Below are 27305 nucleotides of genomic sequence, written 5' to 3' on the forward strand. Positions count from 1 at the left end.
TCACCCAGTTTGGCCACATAAAACTAGTGCATAATTATGTTCAAGGAGCCTGATAATAATGTCCAAAAGACATTGGGGGACCTCCAACTTCAGCCAGCAGCTGCCAGAATAAGGATTTGGGCAGAAGGGCAAACAAAGAACGTAGGTCTATGAATTCTACGTATCCCCTAGGACAACTGCTTTCCAGAATAAAATGATGTCGGAACACTTGATCTATATATAGTGCTAGTGCATTCTCAAAAACCTGCTCACAGAGGGGTCAATATCTCATTCAAGGTTAGCCAGTCCTGTAACCTGCCCATAATGATCCTACTAAACAGTTTTTGAGAGCTTTTTATGAGGCATTTTGGCCTATAGTTAGTTGGAATTGAATGTGAGCCCTTTTTGTAGATCAGTATTATTTCTGTCCCGGCCCAAGAAGGAGGGATGAGTGCCCCTTTCATAATAGCATTAAAGTACAGCGAGAAATATGGGTTCCAGATTTCAATCTCATCTAAGTAGAGGTCTCCTGGTATCTATCTATAAGCTTTACTCATTTCCAGGGTTGAAATGTAGGAAGTCTCCACACATTCATTCATCTGATTAAATCTTACTGCCTTTGCGCCTGGTAGATCACATTGGGAAACATTAAGCTCACCCTGCATAGAGTACAAACCGGAGAAGTGTGCAACCCATCCTGGTGCGGCAATGTGATTCTCAATGGGGCAGAAAACATCTCGACTCCTCGTGGACACAATGTTCAAAAAGCATCGGTGATCCCCACTTCTGGCTGCAGCAAGCATCTCTTTCCATTTCCCATGCTCCCAAGCTCTTTTCTCTTTTGAAACAATGCTTTTATATGCCTCTCTTATAGCTTGTATCAGCATTCTATCTTGCTGCTTTATAGTCTTTATACCCTGGCGCTTCTACCTTGTTTGTTGTACCAAAAGGGAGGACTTTTCCATCCTACTACCTGCTTGGTCTCCACATAGAAGGGTTTCTTTGGTCTCTGAAACATCTGAATATGTATGTTGTTAATCTTATCTGTGGTGTCCCCTTAATCCAATGACAGATCCAAGAGGAGCAAACCTTCATTACTATCGGCTACTTGTTTGTAGATCGCCTCAACGATCATAACACTCCATTTTACTCTACGCTGACTATCAGTCATTCGCAGCCTTCTATCGAATTGCTCATGGCAATTCATTTGGCTAATTCAAACTGTGATCCCAAGGACAAGAGTTAGAGCATTATGATCACTGTCTTGTCGGGGTATTACAATTATATCAATTAGATATGGCCACATCTTTATATCCAACAGTATAAAGTTGATAAGGCTAGTACTTTGGATATGATTTTTCCGTCCTGGAAAGTTTCAGAGATTTACTTCAGCCATGTGCTAGTGAAAATCTCCTTCCTGAATGGGAAGAGGAATTGATTGCCTCAGATTTGCTGTGGGTGTAAAGAGGAAGAGATTCCTCCATAGATATAAAATATCTTCCCCACAGGGCAAAACAATTTGGGTTTGCACGGGGCATCCTCCTTGGCTGAGATATCCGCTATGAAGAGCTGTATACAGTAGGAATAGTATCCCCTGTGAATGACATATGACTTGTCCAAGAATACCCATGGAATCTGCACCTGGTGCAATTTTCTATGTTTATTCCTAATGTTTGTGAATTCCAGAAAGTCAGTCATAAATTTACCCCTGACCATAAGTTTAAATCTATGAGTACAGATGTATTACTTTCTTTGTGAATTGGGCCCATTGGCTTTAATATTGCAGTTTGGTATGGTATTTATACCATAGCTTTCCATTGCAGTATGGATATACGAATGAATGAGGTTATTGCACGTTTGCTTTATGAGGACCGCTTGACCATTTTTATCATCTGTCTTCTCGATTGCAAACAGCATGTGATCTCAGAAAATATGAACATTTGTCATATAATGTATTTAGATGAACTGTCACAGTTATTTTATGTTAATTGGGCGGAGTATGCTGTTGCGGTTATTTTGTTTTTAGATGCCACGAGTAATGTGTTCCCGTGGGGGGGGGGGCGCAACAGAGGCCCCCGCAGCCCCCGCGGTGCGGGGGGCCCCCAAGCTCCAGGAGGCCCCCTCAGCACAGTACTCTGGCTGCAGAGCTCCTGACTGAGCCCAGAGAGGGCCCCTCCACGTGCCTTGCAGGGAGGCCCCCTCGAGTTTCGTTACGCCAGTGTGTGCGCATGAAAGTGCTATTGACTTCAGTGGCAGTCGCACTGTTTGTAACACCAATTAAGCTTTCATGTAATTCTACAACGCCATGTAACGTTCACCTGGAACTCTTTATGACAAAGCGAATGTACCTGTTTTGTAGAAAAATAATAAAAAACACCTTGAAATTAAAAAAAGAAAATGCAGATCTGTCATTTACTAGGAATGCATCCAAAATGACTGTATATTTTTACTGCAGAAAAATGAACACCTACGGTGTTAGAAAATTGTTGCGGATCTGTCTCTGATTTTGCTCCGCGGAAGTCTTGTATTGTATTCGGAAATCCAATTGCAACTAGTGCTATCATATTCCTTACGTGGCTTTGAATTTCTTAAATGTTTATGCTTTTGAGATCGTGCAATGAAACAATAAATAACTACACTCTGATGGCAATGATGTTTTGAGCAAGTTGTTTAAATTGAATTGGATTATCAATTATATACATTTCATAGATTATGCCTACGAGGCAAAAAGACCCCTGTTAAATGAAGTTTCTCTCATGACAGAGAATTTTTATTTATAGTGAATAAACAGTGTTCCACCATCGGAGGTGGCAATAAGACCCTCCTGGATCACTGTATCGCTCTGTCCAGCGAATCAGCAGTACTTCAGCGGCTGTGAGCAAGTTCTGATCCAGATGTGGGTGGCACAGATGTCAAGGGCTCAGAGGCGTCCTCCTCTGTATACCGCCCTTGCTCAAAAGACCCGCCCTCACAGGGACAATAATAAAAGGAACATGTCCGACCGTTTCTTGGGTCCCAAAGGGAGGCCAAATGTTCTGTCCCATTTTTGGAACATGAAGTTTATGAGGAAAATCTATCACAGACCCTAAAAATGACAAACATTTGTAAACAGTCACCAAGAAGAACTCATGATCCCTATTTCCCTCCTACTCATTGAGGATCATACTTCATAATTACCACCCCCCTTTCATATTCTCTTTAAGTCATTTCTTGTAGTGTTGCCATGTGCTTAAATTTGATTTTCCATTCTTCAAAGCCCGAAGCCATTTGCAGTTGTGTGATTACATTATGCATGTTACAAAGAGGGACACATTTAGACCCAAATATTGCTAAAATTTCTTTTGTTCGTTTATCTTCCTGTGGATCTCATTATAGAAAATCGGCAGTTTCCGCCAGAGAGATTTTTCTGTCAAAATTCAGTTAGCAAAGGGGAGTTTGAAAATATATGTAGTGTGTTACTGTCCTTGAATAAGCGCCTTCGTAAGACATCCTCATGAGCAGCAACTAAATCAATCATCCCATAACTGTTTTGAAATATCAAGCCCATCTGACGACCATTTCTTTTTGTTATCCCATAACTTCTCCTGAAGATTTTGTTTGCTATATGTTGAGATCTTATTTTGGCTGATAAATACAATTCTAAGCTATAGTTTGTAGCAAATCAGACGTATTGGAGTTTCTAATCGTGTTTATAGTTCCTTATTCGTACAGTTCCATATGCATCATGGGCACTGAATAATAATGTTGAGTGTTTTAGAATACATCACTACACCAGCATGGCATACTCAAAGAATCATCACAGTTGTACTTCTTTTTTGACATCTACTTACCGCCCAGTGACTGATTCTATCTAGTACGATCAGCTTAACTTTCAGATTCTAGGTGCACATATTGGAAAAAGAAACAATTTAAATCAGGCCCACATTGTCAAGTGGAGGAATTATTTTAATTGCTACTTGAGAGAAAACCTCATCTCTCCATCAGTGGCTAAGCATGTTCACTTGGTCTTGGTGATCTAGACCATACTGCACCCACTCCCCTCAAATTTCTTATCTCCCACGGATCAGCGCCTACTTCCATACATATTGTCCGCAACCTGGATGCTATATTCCCCCTTAGTTTGCTTTCTCTTCTAAAATCAAAACGGTACTGGATGATACAGTTGTCATGCTCCCAAAAAGTCTGTGACTGCACCCGCCTGCAAGGGGATCTCTAAACTCCTTTGAAAGTGCAGGCGGGTGCCGCCTGCACTGTGAAAACACGGAGCGGCTGCTCCGTGTTTTCACATGAATGCGCTGCCCTAGGGCAGTGCGAGTTCACGGCTGCCCCGAGGCAGGACATTAACAATAATGGGGCGCATAGGCATTGTTTATTCCCGGCACACTTTTTCTCCAGTATTAGGGGTGTCTTCCATAGATTCACATGCTTGAATATTCCCCGTCGTCGAAGTGGGAGTCCCACGGTACATAAAAATAGCAATAATGCTAATATATATATATGTAATAACATAATACATGATAACCTAGAGATAATATACACTGAAAAACCTCTACAATGGTTCTTCCATAGGAATACATTATAAGAGAAAAAACTCATTTGTAACATATCAGAGTCATTATGTTAGTCCAAACTGCAGCCAATCAGGCTCAAGCACCCTCTAGAACCTTCTCCTCAGAAGCTCAAGCCCTCAGATTTTCTACCGCACGTCGTGTGAAGGGAGTCTCCCTGAGCTCTGCTCAGTTTTCTTCAAGTTTTATTACTTCAATTGTTCTTTCTACAAGATGTCAAGTAAGAAGTCTTTGTTTAGACCTTGCTCTTCCTGTGGGAAGCTACGTTTGTTTGAAAAGGACCCCCACCAAAAGTGTATTTACTGCTTATATCCAGAACACAAGGTGGCTGACTGTAAATTCTGTAGAGCTTTTCCAGCCAAGACTCTCAGAGACAGGGAAGGTCGTCTTCTTCTGTGGTTGAAGCGCCTTCAGGACAAGTTTTCAGTCAGGCTGTTCTACTGTCGCTTCCAAGCGTGGAAGTGTTCAGGAGTTACCTTCTCCTTTTATGAAGAAGAAAAAGCTGGCTTTGACAGTGGCACAAGTACCATCTGTGGCTACGCCCACGAGACCTGGCTCTCAGGCGGCATTTCCAGCCTCTATAAGTGTTGTTACAGTTATAACACCGCGGTCGACGGCACCGTCGACGGCTGAGCCAAAACGCTCGTCGTCGACTATTTTAAAGAAGGCATCGTCTCTGACTGCTCCATCGTCGACGACTGCTGTCGACACAACTGGCTCGTCGACGACGACGTCTACGTCAACAACAGTTTTACCTTTATCTTCAGGATCACGGCCGGAACGTGCAGCATCCACGTCAGTGATGGGTTCTTTCGCCACTATGCCCCTAGTGCCTTTGCCTTCTACGACCAGTTGCAAGGAGTCTACTCTCCAATTGCCACCTCCTACTCTCCAGCCACCCTCACCAATGATGGCTACTGACCACGAAACAGAATCCATTGGGGATGATGATGATGTCCTTGGCGATGCACATAGTCCATCGGACTTAATCATTAAATGTCAGGACTCAAGTTCTGAGAATGATGAGGAGGAGGACGTTGACCAGCAAGATGAACAATATGTTCAGGTTCCTATGGCACATTTTCCGGTGTCTTTGTTTTCCAACCTCCAGCACATGCTGGACGACTACAATAGAAGATTTCCTCCGACACCTCAGGGTACACCAGCCCATGCAACATCAGAGACGCCTGGCCCTACTCACCTTCAGCACTCTACAGAGCCAGAACGACCCCGTCCTGCTGTTCCCACAATTTCGCATCATGTTGCTGCGGATGAGGCGGAGTCGGATAGAGAGGAAGGGGAAGTACCCCAGGATACTGATGAGGACCAGGACCCAAATATGGCGGACTTCGATGATTATCGAATACAGACGCTCTCTCCTCAGCAGGCAGACGCTGGTGATTCACCTCCGGTTGACATTGCTAGCTTCCATGTTTTGATGAATAAAGCGGCGGACCGCTTTAAACTACCGAGAGCACAGCGACAGGAAGACTGTTTTCTCTATGATTTCAAAAACTAACCTTACAAACAAATCCACACCATACCTATTATCAAATTTGTATGGAAAGAGGGTATAAAGATCATGCACGCTCCTAACTCCTTGCCTGCTCAACTCCCTCGTCTGGAGAAGAAATACAAAGCTCCAGTTGGATCCCCCGCTTGTTTGCTTTCGCATCCTAAGCCAGATTCCGTGGTAACACAGGCGGTGCAACGACGATCACGTAACCCTGCGACTCCTATCACCACTCCACCTGATAGAGAGGGTCGGCGTTTGGATGCAATTGGGAAAAAAATTTCATCCATGGCGTCTACGTCAGTCCGTGCCGCAAATGCTTTGGCCATTTTGGGTCGTTTCGACCGGCAAATGTGGTCGGATTTTTCTGCCCTAGTATCCCTAATTCCAGAGGCGTCCAGAGCGGAGGCGCAACAGATCCTTCAAGATGGCATGAGGGCATCAGAAGAGATGATCGACTGTGCGATTGATGTGGCAAGTACTGGTTTCCGTATCCTTGCCAGTGCTGCGGCGCTCCGCCGTCAGGGTTGGCTTAAATCCACATCATTTAGACAGGAGGTACAGTCGAAGATACTCGACATGCCATTTGACGGTGAGTCTCTCTTCGGCTCTCACATTGATGAGGCACTTGAATCAATAAAGAAAGACACCGATACGGCAAAGTCGCTGGGATCCTTGCAATTCAAGAAGCAGCCCTTTCGTGGTGCGCGTGGACGAGGCTCGTCTTCAACCACTTTTCGAGGAGGACATTCTCAGTACCGCCAGTACAATCAAGGAAATCAGAGTTACTCCAACCAGCAGTCTAATCGACAGCCACAGTCTAAACCCTATAGAGGAAAATCAAATTATAGGGGCTCCACCAACAAACGCCAATGACTTTCAAGTTGCACACGGAGTTGGAGGGAGAATCTCGCAGTTTTATTCCCAATGGTCTCTGATAACATCGGACCAATGGGTATTAGACATTGTACGCAAGGGTCACGCCTTGAAGTTCACAGATTTTCCTCCAAATTCTCCTCCATCAGGTCCGCCACCTCCCCATTTCGAGGAATTGCAACATCAAGTTTGTCTTCTAATAGAGAAGGGTGCAGTCGAAGTGGTTCCTATATCTCAGCGAGGGACAGGTTTCTACTCACGGTTTTTCCTCATTGTCAAGAAGACAGGGGAGTGGCGGCCCATTCTGGATTTAAGAGCACTCAATTTCTTTCTAAAACAACAATCTTTCCGCATGCTGACATTATCGTTAGTCTTGCGACTTCTCTGCAGCGGAGATTTCCTAACAACAATAGACCTGCAAGACGCCTATTTTCATGTGCCAATTCTCCAACAGCATCGCCAATTTCTGAGGTTCAAAGTGGGGCACATGCACTACCAGTTCAAGGTGCTACCTTTTGGCCTACGATCGGCACCTCGTGTCTTCATGAAAGTTTTGGCCCCGGTCATGGCTCATCTGCGTCTTCAGGGAGTGCAAATCTTTCCTTATCTGGACGATTGCCTTCTGAAATCCCCATCCCCTCAACAGCTGGCTCACGACACAGATCTCTGCCTGCAGACGTTCGAGTCACTGGGGTTGACCATCAACATGGAAAAGTCACACCTTGCTCCGTTGCAAAGAAGAAACTTCCTGGGAGCGATTCTAGACACGGACCTGTCAAAAGCCTTCATCTCTCAAGAAAGACAGCAAAAGATAGTCCGTCTGGTCACCCTCATCCGTTCAAAGCAGTCAGTTTCTGTGCGGACGTTAAAGTCGTTTCTGGGGATGGCATCGTCCTCTATCGGCCTGATCCCGTATTGCAGGTTGCGCACTCGCCCTATACAGGAGGAATTGGACCTGCAATGGCGCCAAGTGTCAGGGTCTTTCAACGACCTAGTGCGAGTCTCATCCCGCATGAGGGACAGTCTGCTTTGGTGGAAACAACCATCCAATCTAGACAAAGGAACTTCATTTCTAGTCCACTCCCCGGATCTAACGCTGACCACAGATGCATCCATGGAAGGTTGGGGCGCTCATCTCCTGGACCTTTCAATCAAGGGCAAGTGGACGACGGCACAGCGAACCTGGCATATCAACAGGCTGGAGTTGATGGCGATCTTCCTAGCGCTCCGATCCTTTTTGCCCGTAGTGCAGGGAGAGTCTGTGCTGGTGCAAACGGACAACACCACCAGCATGCACTACATGAACAAACAGGGCGGCACAAGATCTCAGCCACTGTCTCGACTAGCTCAAAGGATCTGGGATTGGGCTCTTCGTCATCAAATTTCTTTAACGGCGGTCCATCTGCCGGGGGTATCAAATATCCTAGCGGATTCTCTGAGCAGGTCCACGTCATCCACTCACGAGTGGGAATTACATCACCTACTCTGGACATGGTCTTCCGCCGTTGGGGTCATCCCATGATAGACCTTTTTGCAACCCCACTAAATCGGAAGTGCCCCGCCTTTGCGAGCTGGCATCCCCATCCAGAGTCCAGCGGAAATGCCCTTCTCATGGATTGGAGCGGCCTGTTTGCTTATGCATTTCCTCCAATCCCGTTGGTGCCGAGAACGTTGTGGAAGATGCGCAGGCAATCCTGCCACTTGATCCTGATCGCCCCTCGTTGGCCCAGACAGGCTTGGTTCTTAGAACTTCTTCTGTTATCCCTATGCGCTCCCATTCGTCTGCTTCCACGTCCAGACCTCCTGACGATGGACGAAGGTCAAATTTGCCATCCAGACCCAACCACGCTTCAGTTATGGGCATGGAACCTGAATACATCGAATTCGCAAATTTAGATATGCCCCAGGAATGCAGAGACATTCTAGCTTCTGCTAGAGCTCCATCAACCATTAAAGCTTACAAGCTAAAGTGGAAGCGTTTTTGTCATTGGTGTGCTGCATCCGGTATCCATCCAGTCAACTCCACTCCGAAGCAACTTTTGCCTTTCTTTTTGAGCCTCGCTCAGTCTGGTCTCCCTCATGCCACCTTGAGAGTCTTTCTGGCAGCTATTTCGCGTTTTCGACACGATGGTTCAACGTCTCTCTGCTCCTCCAGAATAATCAGACAGTTCTTTAAAGGTCTCTTCAGGAAGTTTCCTCCTATTAGGCGCCCTCCTCCGGCATGGCACCTCAATGTGGTCTTGTCACAGCTTATGAAGCCTCCTTTTGAGCCAATTCACAGGATAGACATCAAGTTTCTTACCTGGAAGGTTGCATTGCTTTTGGCCTTAACATCTTCTCGTCGTGTAAGCGATCTTCACGCTTTCACGATCAAGCCTCCGTATTTACAATTTAAACCCGATGGAGTGTCTCTTCGTACCAATCCCTCGTTTTTGCCAAAAGTACCTACTGATTTCCATTTGAACGAACCTGTCTTCTTGAAGACTTTTTTCCCGGATCCAAGATCACCGGCAGAACAACGACTACATTCCTTAGACATCAAACGTTGTCTAAAGTTTTACATTTCAAGGACTGCCCCTTTCCGCAAATGCGATCAACTATTTGTAGCATATGGAAGAATGCGGAGGGGACACTCAGTGACAAAACAAACAATTGCAAGATGGCTCTCAGCAGCCATATCCTTCTGTCACCAACAAGCTGGCAAGCCTTTACAGTGTTCAGTAAAGGCACATTCGACGAGAGCGATGGCGTCATCCACCGCTTTGTTTGCTGGGGTGCCTCTACACCAGATTTGCCGGGCGGCGACATGGTCAAGCAGGCACACCTTTACCAGACATTACTGTTTGGATTCCATCAATGAAGCGGATACCGCAGTGGGGCAAGCAGTGCTTCGTCATCTTTTTAAATAAGGTGAGCCTCTGTTCCCTCCTCCATTTCTTTCTGTGATTGCTATATGCTTTTAAGCTGTATTTTCTTGTCTTCCAGTTTGGAGAATGTGTTAGCAATCCCAGCTCTAGGAGGTTACTGCTATCTATTCTATTCAAGCATGTGAATCTATGGAAGACACCCCTAATACTGGAGAAGAACAATTGTTACTTACCTGTAAACAGGTGGTTCTCCAGTATTGGTGTCTTTCATAGATTCACATGCGACCCAACCTTCCCCCCCTCAGAGGCTCTCTTCTCCTCATACGCTATTATTACTAGTGCTACGAAAATCTGAGGGCTTGAGCTTCTGAGGAGAAGGTTCTAGAGGGTGCTTGAGCCTGATTGGCTGCAGTTTGGACTAACATAATGACTCTGATATGTTACAAATGAGTTTTTTCTCTTATAATGTATTCCTATGGAAGAACCATTGTAGAAGTTTTTCAGTGTATATTATCTCTAGGTTATCATGTATTATGTTATTACATATATATATATTAGCATTATTGCTATTTTTATGTACCGTGGGACTCCCACTTCGACGACGGGGAATATTCAAGCATGTGAATCTATGAAAGACACCAATACTGGAGAACCACCTGTTTACAGGTAAGTAACAATTGTTCTTCACAGGTGCGCCAGGCACAAACAATGCCAATACGTAATACGGCCCCAGGTAGACATCTAAAGACCATGAAAAGTCAAGCAGCTAGGCTCACCTTTATAAAAAAAAGAGCTGCATTAACCCTGCACAGCAAACACTCCACCGGCGCCTGACAGTGTTAAGAACCAAGTTCACAATCCTACACAATATTCACCAGTTCTTATGGAACAGAGGCCCAGGGACTTTCTTAAGCTGCCCCCTCAACATGGTTTCAACAAGAGTCTCTGATGAACCTAGTCCCTGCCTTAAAACATGGGTACAGAACCCTAGGCATAGAAGACCAAAAGCTATAGAACACTCTTTCTGCCCCCCTAGAAGCCCAATCAAAATACCTGATCTTGAGAAAAATTATAAAAACTGAATTATTCAAAGAAATATGAAACGTGAAGAAGAAGCATTTTCCTGCAGTGATTTTCATGCCACAGCCAATGGACAAGGATTGACTTGGCTTTCCATCCAATATTCTGCCCCATGCCCTCAATCCGACAACGCTCCAGAAACCGCCAAAGAAATCCTTCTGAATCCCCACATTAAGTCTTGAACAATCAATATTTAATGTCCCTATTTTAGCCACATCCTCCTTTTTTAGGTCGACCCTAGCGGAGAGGGCCTCTTGGAATCACTCCAGACTTCCACGAGACTCCTCCGTGTGGGTCGGCCTCCGCCCACACATTCCATTGGCCTTTGTGTGTGGCTTTCAATAATGAAAGCACACAAATGGCCAAAGACGGGTGCATGTCCCGCCTTTCCTCTAAACTTTCACTCCCATGGCCTAGGGGCCTCGGGAGGGAGCAGCAGTGCGCATTGTGCCAGCTGCATTCCTCGTTATCTTGGCTTTCACAGCCGCGCTTGTTTACACTTTGGTGTTCTCCTTCTTCTTTGATGCTAAGAGCTCCTGCCACTTCAAAAGGTCCCTTTAAATAAATAAACACTAAAACGTTTAATGCAAAGACCAGCGGTACAATAAGGATCTGTCTACGGGCGTGGGGCAGGCGGGACGTGCTTTGAAGCGCTTCGTGTAACATGTTCACGTCATGCAGACTCTCCATGGTATTGTGCAACTGCCAAGTGGTGCGCCTTAGAAAGCGGATGCCCGGAGCATGCGTTATAACCACCTGTCTAATGCAGCTTATGAACACGTTGAGCTGTCACCGGGACTTCATCCCGTCGATCCTCTTCTAGTGCTGTGCGTTCATAAGGGTGAGTTCGTTATTGTGTTTGAGTGGATTAAAGGCTGGCGGAAGCCTGCAGCCTAGCCCCAAGTTTTATTATTAGGTATTGTGCAGTTTGTTTACCCATGGTCGGGGTGTTAACCCCCTGAGTTTGTGCAGCGCTTTCTTTCTGTAGGTCCTCTTCTAGCGCCTGCATGGCATGGTGACCTTCTGTCTAAGAGAGGAGCTCTGCACACATCTTCCAGGTTCCCATCCCGCAGTGAGCCACCGGGTCGAGGTACGCGTACAAGTCACGGGGCGCTAGTGAATGTCATCGCGGACCCACCTTTTTTTCCTGCAAATGCTCCCTTGCCTTTGTAGTTTTTATATTCATGAAAACAAAATGCGGATAATTAGTTTGTGATCCTTGGAGCTCCACCTCATGACATCTTACATAAATTAGATAAAACAAGCACTGTTACCTTGTATATCTCACCCGAGGGGGCAACTAGGTGGCGGAGAGCGAGCCCCTCTTCCATAGGGTTTGGTCCGAAGGGGGCAAATATCCCAGTCTTGGATGGTAAACTCGTTTCTTCCTTATTACTTTTGGTGGGCGGGTGGGATGCAGCAGCTCCATTCCTTTGAGATGGTCAGATAGCGCCAAGAGGCGAACCACTCTCTGCCCTCGTGTCTACCTCATCAGGGTTTCTATGCACCCTTTCTTAGGCGTGCTGTGCCCTCTGCCCCACCTTAGCCCGTGGTAAGATGCTTCTAGGCGCTGATGCCAGGGCACGCTTTGGATAGAGCTATGCAGGGGAGGATTGGTGCGGGCAAGGAAGAAGAACATGGGAAAGAGACGTTCGTTAAGTGGGGGGGTGTGGTTGCCGGCACTCCCGGTGAAGTCCGTGCGGCGGGCTCGTGTGATGGGACTGTGGCCCTGGTCTTTAGTTGGGTTGGGTAAAAGTCAGTGACACACATGGGCCAGGCGTTTACAGGCTTGTTCTTGAGCACAGGTCAGGCCATAATGATGTACCTTATCTAGCACTGGGTGCGTTTTTCATACCGGTGCATACGTTGTTTCACCACCCCACACACGCACACACTTTCAAGTGCCATCTGCCTCTAATACGGGGCAGGCCAGGGCCTCAGACTCTCGCTACACACTCCTCGAAGCCTCAGGCAGGATTAAATATATTCAGGAAAAGAACTGAAGACTGAACAGTTCAATAGAAGGACCCCTTCTCAAAACTACCGGGGTCACCCTGTCCAGTGCCCCTCTATCGGTCAGACCTGAAAGCTTCGCATGAGGCTCAAATACTCCCTGTATGGGCTGGGGGTGGTGAAACCACAGCTGTCCAGACACAGACCCAATCTGCGCCACCACAGTGCCTTCAGAGTTCTCTTTGTTTTTTCCCCCCAGGTCTCGGTCTGTTGGCTCATTGGACTAAGACCCCTAGTATTTCCTAAGTCCTATGTTTGACCTCAGGGTCACAGGTTCAAATGTGTGCGTGTCCACTCAGCTTTTCATTCTTCTGAGGCCGATAAAATAAGTACCATTGAGCGGGGTAACAATAAACATCTGTTGTTCAGCGCCATGTAAAATCCGGGCTTTGTAGTCCTTATATATGAAATGCTGCAGTTTGTCTCCACACCCCCTAGATTTCTGCAGAGGGTCGGAGGGGCTCAGGTTGTCGCTCTGTGTAATGCGGGGCTAGTAGTAACACCCTTCCAATAGTCTCTCTAGGTGCCCACACAGCCTTTTCATATTACACTTTGCGTCAATCCGTGATACATTGTACGTCATCCTCCCGTAGGTCTGTCTCCATGGGTTACAGATACCAGCACGGTCTGACGTCTTTACTTTTTCTCATAGTGTCTTTTACCGCACTTCAGCCCCATTCTAAGTGCTATAAAGATGTTGTGCTGTTACCGATAAGTGGCATCGTTGGGCCTCTGAAGTTGTTGAACGATGAACTCTTCACCAGACCTGCTGAGTCTGTAGCCACCTCCACATCAATGCACCACCACCAGTGCAGCCCAGCTCAGCACCTGCACAACCCCACAACACAGCACCACTTCAGCATCAATACAGCAACACCTCAACACAGAATAAAAAACATCACTTAGCATCACATAAGCACCAGTTCAGCTATACAATATCGGCATAACTCATCACCAAAACATCACTAAGCACCTGAGCATCACCTCCACCACTACTCACAACAACCACAGCATTACACCGCACAACTTCAGTTTGACATAAAAATGTGGCATATCTTAATTCTACACAAATAACTCTCCACTACTCCTATCTAATTAAAGTACTATTTCACAACATCCACCCTCCTGTTGTTTATATCCCACACCTAACAATAAAAACTATAACAAAGATGTTTTAAAACAAGCAAAGAAAACTAGACAGCATTGAATAAACAGATAAACTACAACACAATGTTGGTGTTAATTCTGGTTTTTAGTAGGATACTTCTGTTATATATATTATATTTTAGGTTATTTATAAGGTGCCAGAAATGGTTATAACACACATTTTTATTATAACTTATACATTTTCAACATGCTGCACTACATTCACAATGCTCTACAACACATATTACAATTTTTCACAAAGCCAATAGCTCTATCTAAACACTTATAACGCCCCAAAGGCGAGACCTATTGGCTATGCCAATGCTTGTCCTAAATAGTTGTAACCACAGATGTAAGTGCCCAGGTGTGGTGCAAGTCAATATGCAGCACTATTGAAAACCCCACATATAATGAGTAAATAAAATTATAGGGAAAGGAAGAACAATTTTCAGTAGTCAACGTCCCAAAGGAAGATACCAAACTGGATACTTGCTTTTAATCAGCTCGAGGCCTGTTTTATTCGAGACCTGCTTTCCTGATGATCGAAGCATTTATTGTCATGAATGTTTTGGTGTAATCTAGTATTCGAAAAGTCCCTGAAAATAAAACCAGGAACACAGGGCTAGAGTGATCATTTATTTTATCAGGCATTTTGCCAGGTGGGGGAAGAGCAAGCTGGAGCCATTGGAGGCCTGCTTGTAAATGATAAAGACTGGCTCCCCTGGGTTTATGGCAGCAGGCACAGGAGGCAAAAAGCGAAAAAAAGAAAAAGAGAACACGAGAGAGAGAGATAGTGGCGAAACAAAAGCCCCCTAAGCCCCAGCGGAGCAGGGGAGCTGAGCTCTAAGGGGCTCCTCTGTACTGTGCACGGGTGGTGGCCTGAAAGCTCCTGACTGGGCCCGGAGCATGAAGGGGGGGGGACATCCATGAAGTTTGCAGTTGGGCTCACTCAAGTTTCATTACGCCACTGGGAAGAGAGTGTGGGCTGGGCTGCTTTTAGTTCCCAAGCTGGCCCTGTATGGGAAGGAAACACAATAATTGTTTAAAAGAAAATGTAAAGCTGTGCCCGAATATCTTTAGTTTTCTTGCGTAGCAATAAAAAAAGGTGACCTCCAATTGTGACCAATTTCTATATACCACAAGGCATGCCCAACAAGATCACTGTAAAACAAAAAAAAAGCTAGTACTAAGGGCACTCATCTTTTAATCTCTGAAAGGTATTGCACTGCTGCCTAAAATAGTCTCTGCTTCAAGCCTTTATACTTTAATAAAAATCAATAAAGTAGTTTCATTCACGTTATGATTTGTTCATGAAGAACTTACCCTGGGGTATCCGAAAACTTTACAAAGAACTGATTCGGCCTGAAACTCTTATAATGAGGGGAGGGTGTACAAAATAGTTGGCCTCTGTTTTGTGGTCATTATGTGTCTCTACAATTTAGAGGGAGGCGTGTAAACAAAGGCCAATAAAGATATGATTCAGGGACTTTACCAACTTCAAAAGAATTACATTACAAGTCTGTTTCACAGCAACAGTGCAGAATTCTTAATATTTTATGCTTCTGGGTTTGAAATATAGAATTGTCAGTACATTTTAGTTTTAGGGTATGATGCTGAGGCTTTATAAAAGAAATGCACATTTTTTATCTTCAGAATTAGCAAATGATATTCGTACAAATGTCCTTGTGAGTCAATCACCATGAAGGAGAACATCAGAAAAAAATAGTGTCTTCTAGAGGAAGTATCTTTACACAGCACGAAGATGTTGCCACTAGGGTGGCATAAGTGTAATGCTACTCATCAACAAAAGAATGACTTTTGGCGCAAAGAAAACAATTGAAGTAACAACATTTGCAACCAAAATGGGTGTGTGTGTGTGTGTGTATATAATGAAAAAAACCTCTGTTATTAAAAAAAAAAAGCTCACTCACCAACCTACTTGGTGACATGCTTCATCATCGGGTTCCCGCCATGGAGACCGAATGTCTCCCCGGTGTGCTACAACGCCTGAGTTACAGCGGAGCTGGTTTTTTTGGTATGCGACGTTTACGACGCAACCATTACAACGCCGTTCCATTACGACGCGGTCATAACAACGAAAGTTGTTACAACAAATTGCGCTGGGGGCGCTCAAGGATAGTAAATCATTTAATTTACTATCCCAACACCTTCCCTACTATCCACGGGGACTGGTGTTGGAATAGTAAATTAATTTTTTTGTTGTAACGACTTGCGTTGTTACAACCGCGTTGTAATGGAACGCGTTGTAAAAGTGTGCGTCATAATGACGTACATCCGGTTTTTTGGGAACTGTGTGATAGTGCAAAAAGGTGGGTGTACGTATTAAAAGATGGCAGGCTGCTCCTAGAACTAATTTTAATAAAAGGACAGCATGCAATCATTAAAATCTGGTGAGGCGGACACGTGTTGGTTTCTAAAGTGAACCAGCTGTATCCTCGGTTAAATGTGGAAAATGGTCGACATGTTTCTGCTTAAGACTGCTAATTTAGCAAAGCTTTCATCAGGACCAAAGGGACACCCCGGCGGTATACGCACGCTAAGGCGTACCCTAACTGGGGAGTGTGTGTATGTGTGATAAAACTCATGGTTTTACCCAAAAAGGGGCGCTCCCGGAATTTCCAAAGGCCCTAATCTGAAAGATAAAAGCAAACAGGAAACATACATCAAGGCATCCATGCAGAAATATTATTTTCTCTTACGATTCTGTCGAGGTATATATTCATCAGTAACCCCGTGTTTATGGGTCACATGTTTCAGACTTTTTTTCCCCACCAGTTCTCGTATTTATTATAACACTAGTGATCAAACCCCTGTTATTTAATCATGCCAGAGGTTTAGTTGTACATTGACTTAATGTGTGAATCTCTTCATTATTTTATGAGCGTCCTCACGCATTTACACGAGTTAAATCACACCGTGCACCACACATGAAGTACAAGCTCAGTTAGTGCTATCGCCACTCAAATAAAAGCATGAAGTGACTTTCACACCACACACATCTCTCTGGCAAAGGGGTGTGTGCACCGTAGCATGGAAGAATATCGGTACGTTTTTAGGCGTCTTACATGAAGACTGAAATGGCTTCACGTCATGGGATCAGCGTCGGTTTTATTTTCGCCATGTAATTTCTTAAAATAAAGGGAGACAAAGAAAGCCTCTTCGGTAAGTTTTGCTGCTTAAACAGCCAACAAATTGAAGTATAAGGCACCTCGCAAACACTCATACGTCAACGCACACTTACTTATTTTTAGGAGGGGGAAACCCTCACACGACCTACTGCGTCCTCGTCCGCGGCCCGAATGTTGTTGACAGGGCGCTGCCCGGTAACAGAAGTACGATGCTGCGGTCACGTGAGTATCAGCTTGTAAGATGTGCGGCGTGACATGTGGTTTAATTTTAAAGGGCCAGGACGCTTTCATAAGCTGGAAACTTTATTGAGGCATTGCTCTTGACACGAAAGTTCACGCGCTATAACACCTAAATGATATGATGCTTCAGAAATACCGTTAATGTGCATATCTGCACTATCGTATTTATTAGGTTAAAATTCAAAGACATGGGGGATCTTTTTTGTAGAAAACGCCACCGTCCCAGAAAGTGGAAGAGGCAAAGTGATCTTATGTTTGTGTCCCAAACTATATGGCTTTTACAGAAATACCATTAAGGCGCATATGTGACCGCTCAGCCCTCCACAGGGCTTGGTCGCCCCACTCACTGTTGCCGCTCCTGCCTGCCTTTGCCGCCTCCTGCCTGCAGATTCCTTCGCTCGCTGCCCGCTGCTCCTGGGAATTTCCCGCTGCTCCTGGGAATTTCCCGCTGCCCGCTGCTTCTTGGAATTTCCCGCCGCTGCCTCCCTGCGGCCCCGCCCCCCTGTGATTCCATTCGCCGCCCGCAGCGGGAGCGCCGATTGAGCGCCGAAGGTGCACCAAAGGTAAGCCCGTCTGCGCCCGTCCGCGCCTGGACCGCGCCCAGCGCCAGGACCCCTGGCCCTTCCCGCCAAGGCAAGACGACCCGACTGACCTACGACGCCGCCACTCTCAACGCACTCAATGCCGGCCGTACCCACGCCTGCTGCCGAGCCACCCCAAGACGCACCCACGGACCCTTCACCTGCTGCACCTGCAAGTTCACCTGCCTCCGAACCTGCCCCGCACCCGCCAAGACAAACACCAGCAGCAACCACCTCAAGTGCATCCTGATCAACACCCGCTCCGTCCACAGACACGCCGTGGAACTCTGGAACCTCCTCGACGCTACATCACCGGACGTCACCTTCCTCGCGGAAACCTGGATGAACGCCTCCTCTGCACCCGACATCGCCATCGCCATCCCGGACGGGTACAAGATCATCAGGAGGGACCGCATCAACCAGACCGGAGGTGGCATCGCCATCGTCCACAGGAACACCATCCGCATCACGACCGACGCCAACGACTCCTTCGCCGCAGCCGAACATCTCCACTTCCAGATTCACACCGACCCTAAGACGACCCTCAGAGGCACCCTCATCTACAGACCCCCGGGACCACGCACACAATTCAGCGAAGACATCACAGACTTCATCAGCCCGCACGCCCTCCCCTCCACCGACTACATCCTCCTCGGGGACCTCAACTTCCACCTGGAGAACAACAAGGACCGCAACACCTCCGCCCTGCTGGAAAACCTCACCAACCTCGGACTCAAGCAACTGGTCAACACCCCCACCCACTACGCCGGCCACACGCTTGATCCCGTCTTCTCTTCCAGCAAGTACATCACCTTCAGCCACGCCACCGGACTCCACTGGACCGACCACAGCTGCGTCCACTTCAGCTTCAAAAGATCCACGACCCACCACCACCCGCAACAGGTACCTCACAGGAATTGGAGCAAGATCACCGCAGACCAGCTCACCACCTCCCTCAGCCAGAGCCCACCCGCCAACACAACGGACCCCAACGAAGCAGCCCGCAACTTCACACAGTGGCTGACCGCCTGCGCCGACGACCTCGCGCCACTAAAGAACCCTCCCAGCAGACCCAGAAGCAAGAAGGCATCCTGGTTCACCGACGACCTCAAGGACTCCAAGAAGGACTGCCGCACCCTCGAGAAAGCCTGGCTCCTCGACCGGACCACCGACAACATGACCGCCCTCAAACAGGCTACCCGCAAGCACCACCAGCTCATCCGCACCACCAAGAAGAAATCCCTGAAGGAACGACTGGACAACAACGCCCACGACAGCAAAGAGCTCTTCACTATCGTCAAGGAGTTCTCCAACCCCAGCACCGGCACCAACGACATCACTCCGTCACAAGACCTCTGCGACTCCCTCGCCTCGTTCTTCCACCGCAAGATCACCGACATCCACAACAGCTTCGGTGCCCCACCCACGCACCCAACCGTTGAACCAACGCCCCCCACCGCCACCCTTCGCACCTGGACCACGGTGACCACCGGAGACACAGCCCGCACGATGAACACCATCCACTCCGGATCACCGACCGACCCCTGCCCACACCACGTCTTCAACAAGGCCAACTCCACCATCGCACCCCAACTACGGAACATCATCAACGCCTCCTTCAACACCACCACCTTCCCGGAGAGCTGGAAGCACGCCGAGATCAGCGCCCTCCTGAAGAAACCTACAGCGGACCCCACCGATCTCAAAAACTTCCGCCCCATCTCGCTCTTCCCTTTTCCTGCTAAAGTCATCGAGAAGATCGTCAACAGACAGCTGACCACCTTCCTCGAGACGAACGGATCCCTCGACCCCTCGCAGTCCGGATTCAGAGCCAACTACAGCACCGAGACCGCCCTCATCGCAGCCACCGACGACATCCGGACCCTGCTCGACAAGGGGGAAACAGTGGCCCTCATCCTCCTGGACCTCTCCGCTGCGTTCGATATGGTCTGCCACCGCACCCTAGTCCAGCGCCTCAGCAAAATCGGTATCCAAGAGAAGGCACTGGAGTGGATCATCTCGTTCCTCGCCGGAAGAACACAAAGAGTCCACCTCCCCCCGTTTCGCTCCGAGGCCACCGAAGTCATCTGCGGCGTCCCGCAAGGATCTTCACTCAGCCCCACCCTCTTCAACATCTACATGAAACCTCTCGCAGCCATCGCACGCCAGCACAACCTCAACATCATCTCTTACGCCGACGACACCCAGCTGATCCTCTCCCTCACCAGAGACCCCGACACCGCCAGAACCTGCCTACACGAAGGGATGAAAGATGTCGCCGAGTGGATGAAGGACAGCCGCCTGAAACTGAACTCGGACAAGACGGAAGTCCTCATCCTGGGATCTTCGCCCTCCGCCTGGGACGACTCCTGGTGGCCCCCAGCCCTGGGCACCGCACCCAAGCCAACCGACCACGCACGCAACCTGGGCTTTATCCTGGACCCCTCCCTCTCGATGACCAGACAAGTCAACGCCGTCTCCTCATTGTGCTTCAACACCCTGCGTATGCTTCGCAAGATCTTCCGCTGGATCCCGACCGAGACCAGGAAGACTGTCACCCAGGCACTCGTCACCAGCCGACTGGACTACGGAAACGCCCTCTACGCCGGAACCACAGTCAAGCTACAGAAAAGACTCCAGCGCATCCAGAACGCCTCCGCCCAACTCATCCTGGATGTCCCCCGACGCAGCCACATCTTCAGCCACCTGAGGAACCTGCACTGGCTCCCCATCGACAAGAGGATCACGTTCCGGCTCCTCACCCACGCACACAAGTCTCTCCACGACCTGGGCCCCAAGTACCTCAACGACCGCCTGACCTTCTACACGCCCACCCGCCAGCTACGGTCCACCAGCCTCGCCCTCGCAGCCGTACCACGCATCCGAAGAGCCACCGCCGGAGGAAGATCCTTCTCTTACCTGGCTGCCAAGACTTGGAACTCCCTCCCCATCCACCTTCGGCTGACCCAGGACCATCTCGCCTTCAGGAAACAACTCAAGACCTGGCTGTTCGAGCAGTAGCATACCCCTCCCCCAAGCGCCTTGAGACCCTCCCGGGTGAGTAGTGCGCTATACAAATGGCATGATTGATTGATTGATTGAGTAATCGTATTTCAGTACATAATTAAAAACCCCAGGAGGCGATCTTTAGTAGAAAACCAAAAATGCCCTAAATTGGAAAAGGCAAGAGGGTCTTACATTAGTATCAATGAAAACATCATGGTGGTGCAACGGTGTAAAGATCTGATTAGCGTCACATTACAGTGCCCCATGGTATATTATCATTCAACCCAAATTCGTGTGTGGACAAACGGTATATCCACTGTTGCTCCTTCTCAAAGAGTACATGTTGTGACCCTATAATCGACTGAAGTTGCTCAATGATAGTCCACCTGATGTCATTGGGGGAGTGATTAAATTGCAAAAAAAATTCAGTCAGTTTTGTGGTATTTTTGCGGCATCTTATGTTAAAATTAGTTCTGGGATCAGCCTGCCATCTTTTAATACCTACACCCACCTTTTTGCACTATCACACAGTCCCAAATAGCCCGCTCCGCTGTAACTCAGGCTTGTAGCACACCGGGGAGACATTCGGTCTCCCTGGTGGGAACCCGATGATGAAGCATGTCACCAACTAGGTTGGTGAGTGAGTTTTTTTTTTTTTAAAACAGAGTGTATTTTCATCACATACACACACCCTCCATTTTGGTTGCAAATTTTGTTACTTCACTTCATTTCTTTGCACCAAAGTCACTCTTTTGTTGATGAGTTATGTTTATTAGGGGAAGAAGAGTGATTCCTATACCTTTCTCTCTTGTTGTTGGTACATATGTGTAACGCTGGCAGGAGGTGTCTGGCAGTATAGATGAGTGATATTTTGCCAAAACCTCACTTCAGAGTTTTATGAATTTATAAAGGAACTTGACCTCAGGCTTCGTTTCTTCATATGGTCATGCAACTCCTCAGTGACTTTCAATATCCCTATATTATATGGTGGGGTGTTCTTTATCCCATATATCGTTCTCTGGGGATTAATAAAAAAATATTAGTATCTAAGATAAAAGTGCTGTTGCAATTATCTCAGCTCTGTGTGATACTAGATTACCACATGGTTTAATTTGGTCAGCATCACTTACTACCCTGTAACAATTGACAAAGCTACTTTGTACAACGCATGTATTGACTAATATATATTTAGTTTTTGCATTTATCATTTTAAACAATTCAGCACAGTTCACTAAACACCGTGGTCCACGGTTTTCTCCATGTACATGAACCACTGTAAATATGCTTTCATGAAGAACGCATTTTAATTCATGTGTGCACTGATTGCACAAAAGATGCCTATTTCAAATACAAGAGAAATCGCAATTTATTCTGTATTTGCTATTGCCTAATTCCTGTTATCGATTCATATTTTCACATATTTCCTTCAGTTGTGCCAAATAAATGAGTAAATCTAGCGCCACTGCTGGAACCCTTGATATCTGTATAATATTGGCTTGCCCTTGAAACAACAATTCTATAGCAAACGTAACATCTGCAATAAAAACAGAATGGTAAATAATAAATAATTTTGCCTTTAGCACTTGATAACACAGTACTGCCATTTTAAGTGCTCTGAAAAACAGGGTGTTTGTTACTATTAGCCAGTTTAGTGGTGATCTGTGTATTTCTATTGAAAGGATGAAAGACAGAGCTGGCTCGGGTGGAATTCAAACTTGTCACCTGTATGTCTCATATCACATCAGAAGGGAGCCGTTAATTCAGAGGGTCATCTTGCAAGCTAATGCCAGGCAGCGATTCAGAGGGCTGAGACTTAGACTTAGGAAAGCCCAGCACACAATTTAGTAAGAGCAGCAATTTCATACATCTAGGTGGGTGACTTCTTGAACCTGAATCTAGTACTGATTTGTCTGAGATGTGGTTCCTTGGCCACAGGAAAGATTCAAGACATTGCATCCAGAAAGAACTCTTCTCAGACCTGACCACCAGCTAGAGGCCAGTCTTTGCGTTCATAGAAATATTGCTTAAGATCTCGTGTCTTGAGAATTCTTTTCATGCATGTTGTGTTTTTACAATCATTACCCAACTTTCTACAACCTGGTTACATTATGAAAAACACAGAAATTTGCGCATCTCCGTTTTTGTGGCCGTTTCCATGTACCTACCACCAGCCACGGCCCGTGGAGGGTGTTACGGTGGGGCAGGGAGGCGGGGAGGAAGAGGGGCGGGGTGGAGGGTGCTAAAAACAGGCATATGGATCATTGCAGGTAAGTACACAATTTAATTAATAAAACGAAATTCGTAGCGCGCACTGCATGGCAAAATGCAATGCTGTGCGTGCTACGAATTTCGTTTTATTAATTAAATTGTGTACTTACCTGCTATTATCCATATGCCGGTTTTTAGCACTCTCCACCCTGCCTCTCCCCCTCCCCGCCTCCCTGCCCCACCGTAACTCCCTCCACGGGCCGCGGCTGCCTACCACATCTCAGTCTTAGAGAGGGATTTCACAGAGTGGCATTTTAGTGATTCAGGTGGAGAAGTGCACGGGAATGGGACTCAATAACTTCCATCTTAGTGAGCCTCATCAGGTCTGTAAAGATGATTGCTGTATTTATTTGTTTTTTACGGCACCACATGCATCTGAAATCATTTTCAGAGTGTACCATGGGCATGCCACGTCACAAATACTGAGTCAGTTCATTAACGAAAATTATTTAAAGAGTGAGAATTAACCTCGCTGCTTGTATTCGCCATGCCCTGTATACGGCTACCCTTTTTTTGTGAAGATGACCTCTTGGGTGATCAGATTGTTGTAAACTGATGCATTTACATTGAACCTCGAGATCTTCTAATGGTGGTAACTACAAAATCAGCCTTTGCTGAGATCTTGGGCTTGACAGTTTCCCCCGGACCTTTCCTTTATGTAGCACAGATATATAGAGCATTTATTCGCTGTCCTCCAAATGACGGATCATTGCCACCATTAATGTTACATGGATGGTTGGCTGCAGACTAGCTTTAGCCTAGTGCCTTAGTAATAAAGTTCTTTTACAATTGAACTTCTTTCACAACTGTGACACATAGCACAATGTGCAACTTTGTTTTACCACTTAGACCATATGCAAGAGAAGATAGATGTACAAGATGTAATAGTCAATGAACCTTTGTTCACAACATCCATATAGCTTCACCAAAGTCAGGGCACCAGTCAGAATACGCCAATATCTAACTTTTAGAAACCTGGGAATTATTTTCTATTTCACAGCAAGAATAAAACAAACTCCAGTAGTTCTACACAACCACCAATACGTTGCTGGAAGAAAGCAATTAGACAGTGGGAGACATCTTTTTCTGAGGGCAACCAAAAACATAGCTTAACCTTGGTTGGTCACATCTACAGTATGTAAAAGTCTGTTACCCATAGATGAAATCTCTATGAGGTACTGCCACTATCTGACTTTTTCCTCTATCATTCTCTGCTATTTTAATCCAGATGTTTCAATTGTCGGAACATATATGATGTATAAATACTAGGATAGCTTCTAGCCTCTGTGAACTAAGAACAAAATATAGTTCCAAATATATGACTGTTACTTAAGGCTAGGTTCACATTGTACTCTCAACTCTTCAGGAATGGATTTTTAGCATCGTAAAAGCCTACTGGTGTCAAGAATGGGAGGATATTGGTTAACATCATTTCTTGTCTAAAACAGGAATATCATCACATTTATGACTCTGGTATTGTGGCAGAGGTTAAAAGACTTTGCTAGAAACTGGTAGTCATTTTGAATTGTTGACAGCATATTTGTAGACATTTCATAGAATGGGGCAGTTGTTTCAGCAGTACATTGGGTGCTCTATTAGTTGTATGCAGCAATGCTTCTTTAGGGATTAAAGAAAAGCCTACCTCACATCAGATGAATGAAGACCACTTCAGATGGAAACTAAAGCTGAAGACCAGTTCAGATGGAAACTGAACCTGTTGGTCAAAAAAACAAATGATGTAGGAGCACTGAAAAAGACCAGCGGGTCAATAAATCACTTGTAATTATTGACAGGCACCTTATGGTCCTGTAGAAAAATTGAGCATCTAACATTCTTTGCTTAGTATATGAACAATTCTTTACGTCAACGAGTCTTTTCAAGAGTACACATTTGTTCATGGAAGGTTTAAAAGGTGCGAATTTATTTAATTATAATATAGGATTTTAGTTCATGCTAAAATATAAAACATTAAGTGATAAGAAAGTGCACACATTTTTACACTAACAAATATATCTAATATTTTTAGTGAAAACAGAACCAATGACCAGCAGTGAGATTTCCAGGTCTACAGAGGAAACGTTAGACAATTTCTCGGGCACAGGTAAGAACCATTGATAATATTTACAAATATCAGTCTAGTTTGTGGACGCTTCCTCTAGCATATACTAGCATATATAGTAAATTCCGACACATAGTTGATAAAGTCTGCCACGTAAGGCTATCTCAATATATTTCAAAATAGATTCGTACTGTGTCACCTGCTTTGAGAGTGCTGTTGATTGTGCTATCTGGCATGCAGAAAACTGGGAAGAAAAAATGAGCTCTTCAGTATTCCCCTGAGTCTGTACTCTGACAATGCTCACTTAAGAGTCATGCACATGATTCATTGCCATTATATAACTAAAATTCTCAATCTCCCTGCTCGCATGCATAATGGCATGTATTTAAGAAAACCATAAGCACCAAAACTGCAAGAAACAGAATAACTCAAAAATAAAAAGGAGAGTCATTTAGAAGTAGTATCAATACTGATCAATTAAAGTGCAATCCTAAAGCCAATGTCCATAAAGTCTGCAGTGGTGCAAAAACAGCTTTTGCACGACCTGTTCTCCTTTAATATGGAATGGTGCACAGTTTTCTGTCCATTTTATATTACAGAAAGATTTTTGCATCAGGACAAATATGGAAAAAAGACTTAAAAAACCGTATCTGAGTCATTTACTTTTATTAAAGAAATCGCACTTCATAATTAATCCTTTGGTAATTATAAAATAAAGTAGGAAAGTGGTATTTACAGTTTTTACTACTTATGTGATAGTGCATGTAACACACTAAATTTACCTAAATATAGTTTTATCTTTCGCATTTGAAAAGTAGTGAAAATGCATTTTCCCGCTTATTATTGGGTAACATAAAACATATTCTGAAATTAGTTATGCCATGTTTGTCCTCATGCAAATACTGCTTGGTTCATTCCGTGTTAAACAAACAGCAACATATATGTAAATGGACTGGCCGTTTTTGCATCTGTACAAATGTTGTGTCTTATGGCCTCACACTTTGCCAGATGTAAACTAAGGCATTGATTCCCAGAGATTTGCTGGCATAAGTCTGATGTACAGCTCGAAAAATGTGTCTCATTTTCACGCCAAATTTAGCTTTTATCAAAAAGTATAAAACAGGTCAAGATACAAGTACAAACACATGTGTAGTGTATGTGTATACTATGAACTGATAGCCTTAGATTCACTCAGTGTCTCTGTGTGGGCTAGTCAATGCATATAAGCTGTCACAATCACAGTGTTAATATTCGAAAATGTTGTGGTATCAATACCCTCCCTTATGGTCATCTGAAATGATATGGGAACATTTCAGGTATAAGTGCAGCAGTATGTGTAGAAATGTGCAACTTATTTTATGGATACCGCAAAGTAGATGTTGGAGAGGTAAGTATGCCAGTGAATCATTTTTATTAAAAAAGGAACAGACTCCTATTAAAAACACTAAGGGGCCAATTACGGAGGCTTTATGACCGAGATCCTCAGCTTCAATTCCAACTGGCTGATTACAATATGGTCGGTTGGAATTGAAACTGGGTGGTCATTCCCGCTGGATTCCAATGGGCTCCAGGAGCCCATCGGCCAGTCGGATACCGGCTCGTATTCCCAGAGGAAGGTGATGCTCGGTTTCCCACACGCTTTCCATGCCGTGCTTTCTGACATGGAAAGCCTGTCGGAAAGTGAGTTTGGGGGCCCCTAGCCGGGCTCCCTTTTCCTTGTGGCCTCCATTTTTCTCTGCATCTTGTCGCAGGCACCTTGAGGTGCCTGCACCAGGGTGCAGGGATTAACACAATCTCCCATTTCTTTATGGGAGCTTGTGTTACGGCCGTAACATAAGCTCCCATAAGGAAATGGGAGAATGCAACCGTACCATGTGCGGTCGCATCATTATAGCGGTGTAGGGACCGGCGACTGAAGCTCGGTCGGTCCTGAGACTATGACGGTATCGGGCAGACTCAA

At 45.7% G+C, this 27305-nt stretch overlaps 1 protein-coding gene across 3 annotated transcripts in view; it reads left to right on the forward strand.

Annotated features, from left to right (window-relative positions):
- The window catches only part of EYA1 (EYA transcriptional coactivator and phosphatase 1), a 265134-nt gene that overhangs the window by 17489 nt on the left and 220340 nt on the right, over positions 1-27305 (forward strand). For all 3 annotated transcript variants that reach the window (XM_078687154.1, XM_078687153.1, XM_078687155.1), the window contains exon 3: positions 25313-25387. In XM_078687154.1, the coding sequence (XP_078543280.1) occupies positions 25313-25387 (75 nt within the window). The remainder of the gene's footprint in view (positions 1-25312; positions 25388-27305) is intronic.

This window comes from Lissotriton helveticus, chromosome 4_1 (genome assembly GCF_964261635.1).
Source record: "Lissotriton helveticus chromosome 4_1, aLisHel1.1, whole genome shotgun sequence".
NCBI classification, from domain to species: domain Eukaryota; kingdom Metazoa; phylum Chordata; class Amphibia; order Caudata; family Salamandridae; genus Lissotriton; species Lissotriton helveticus.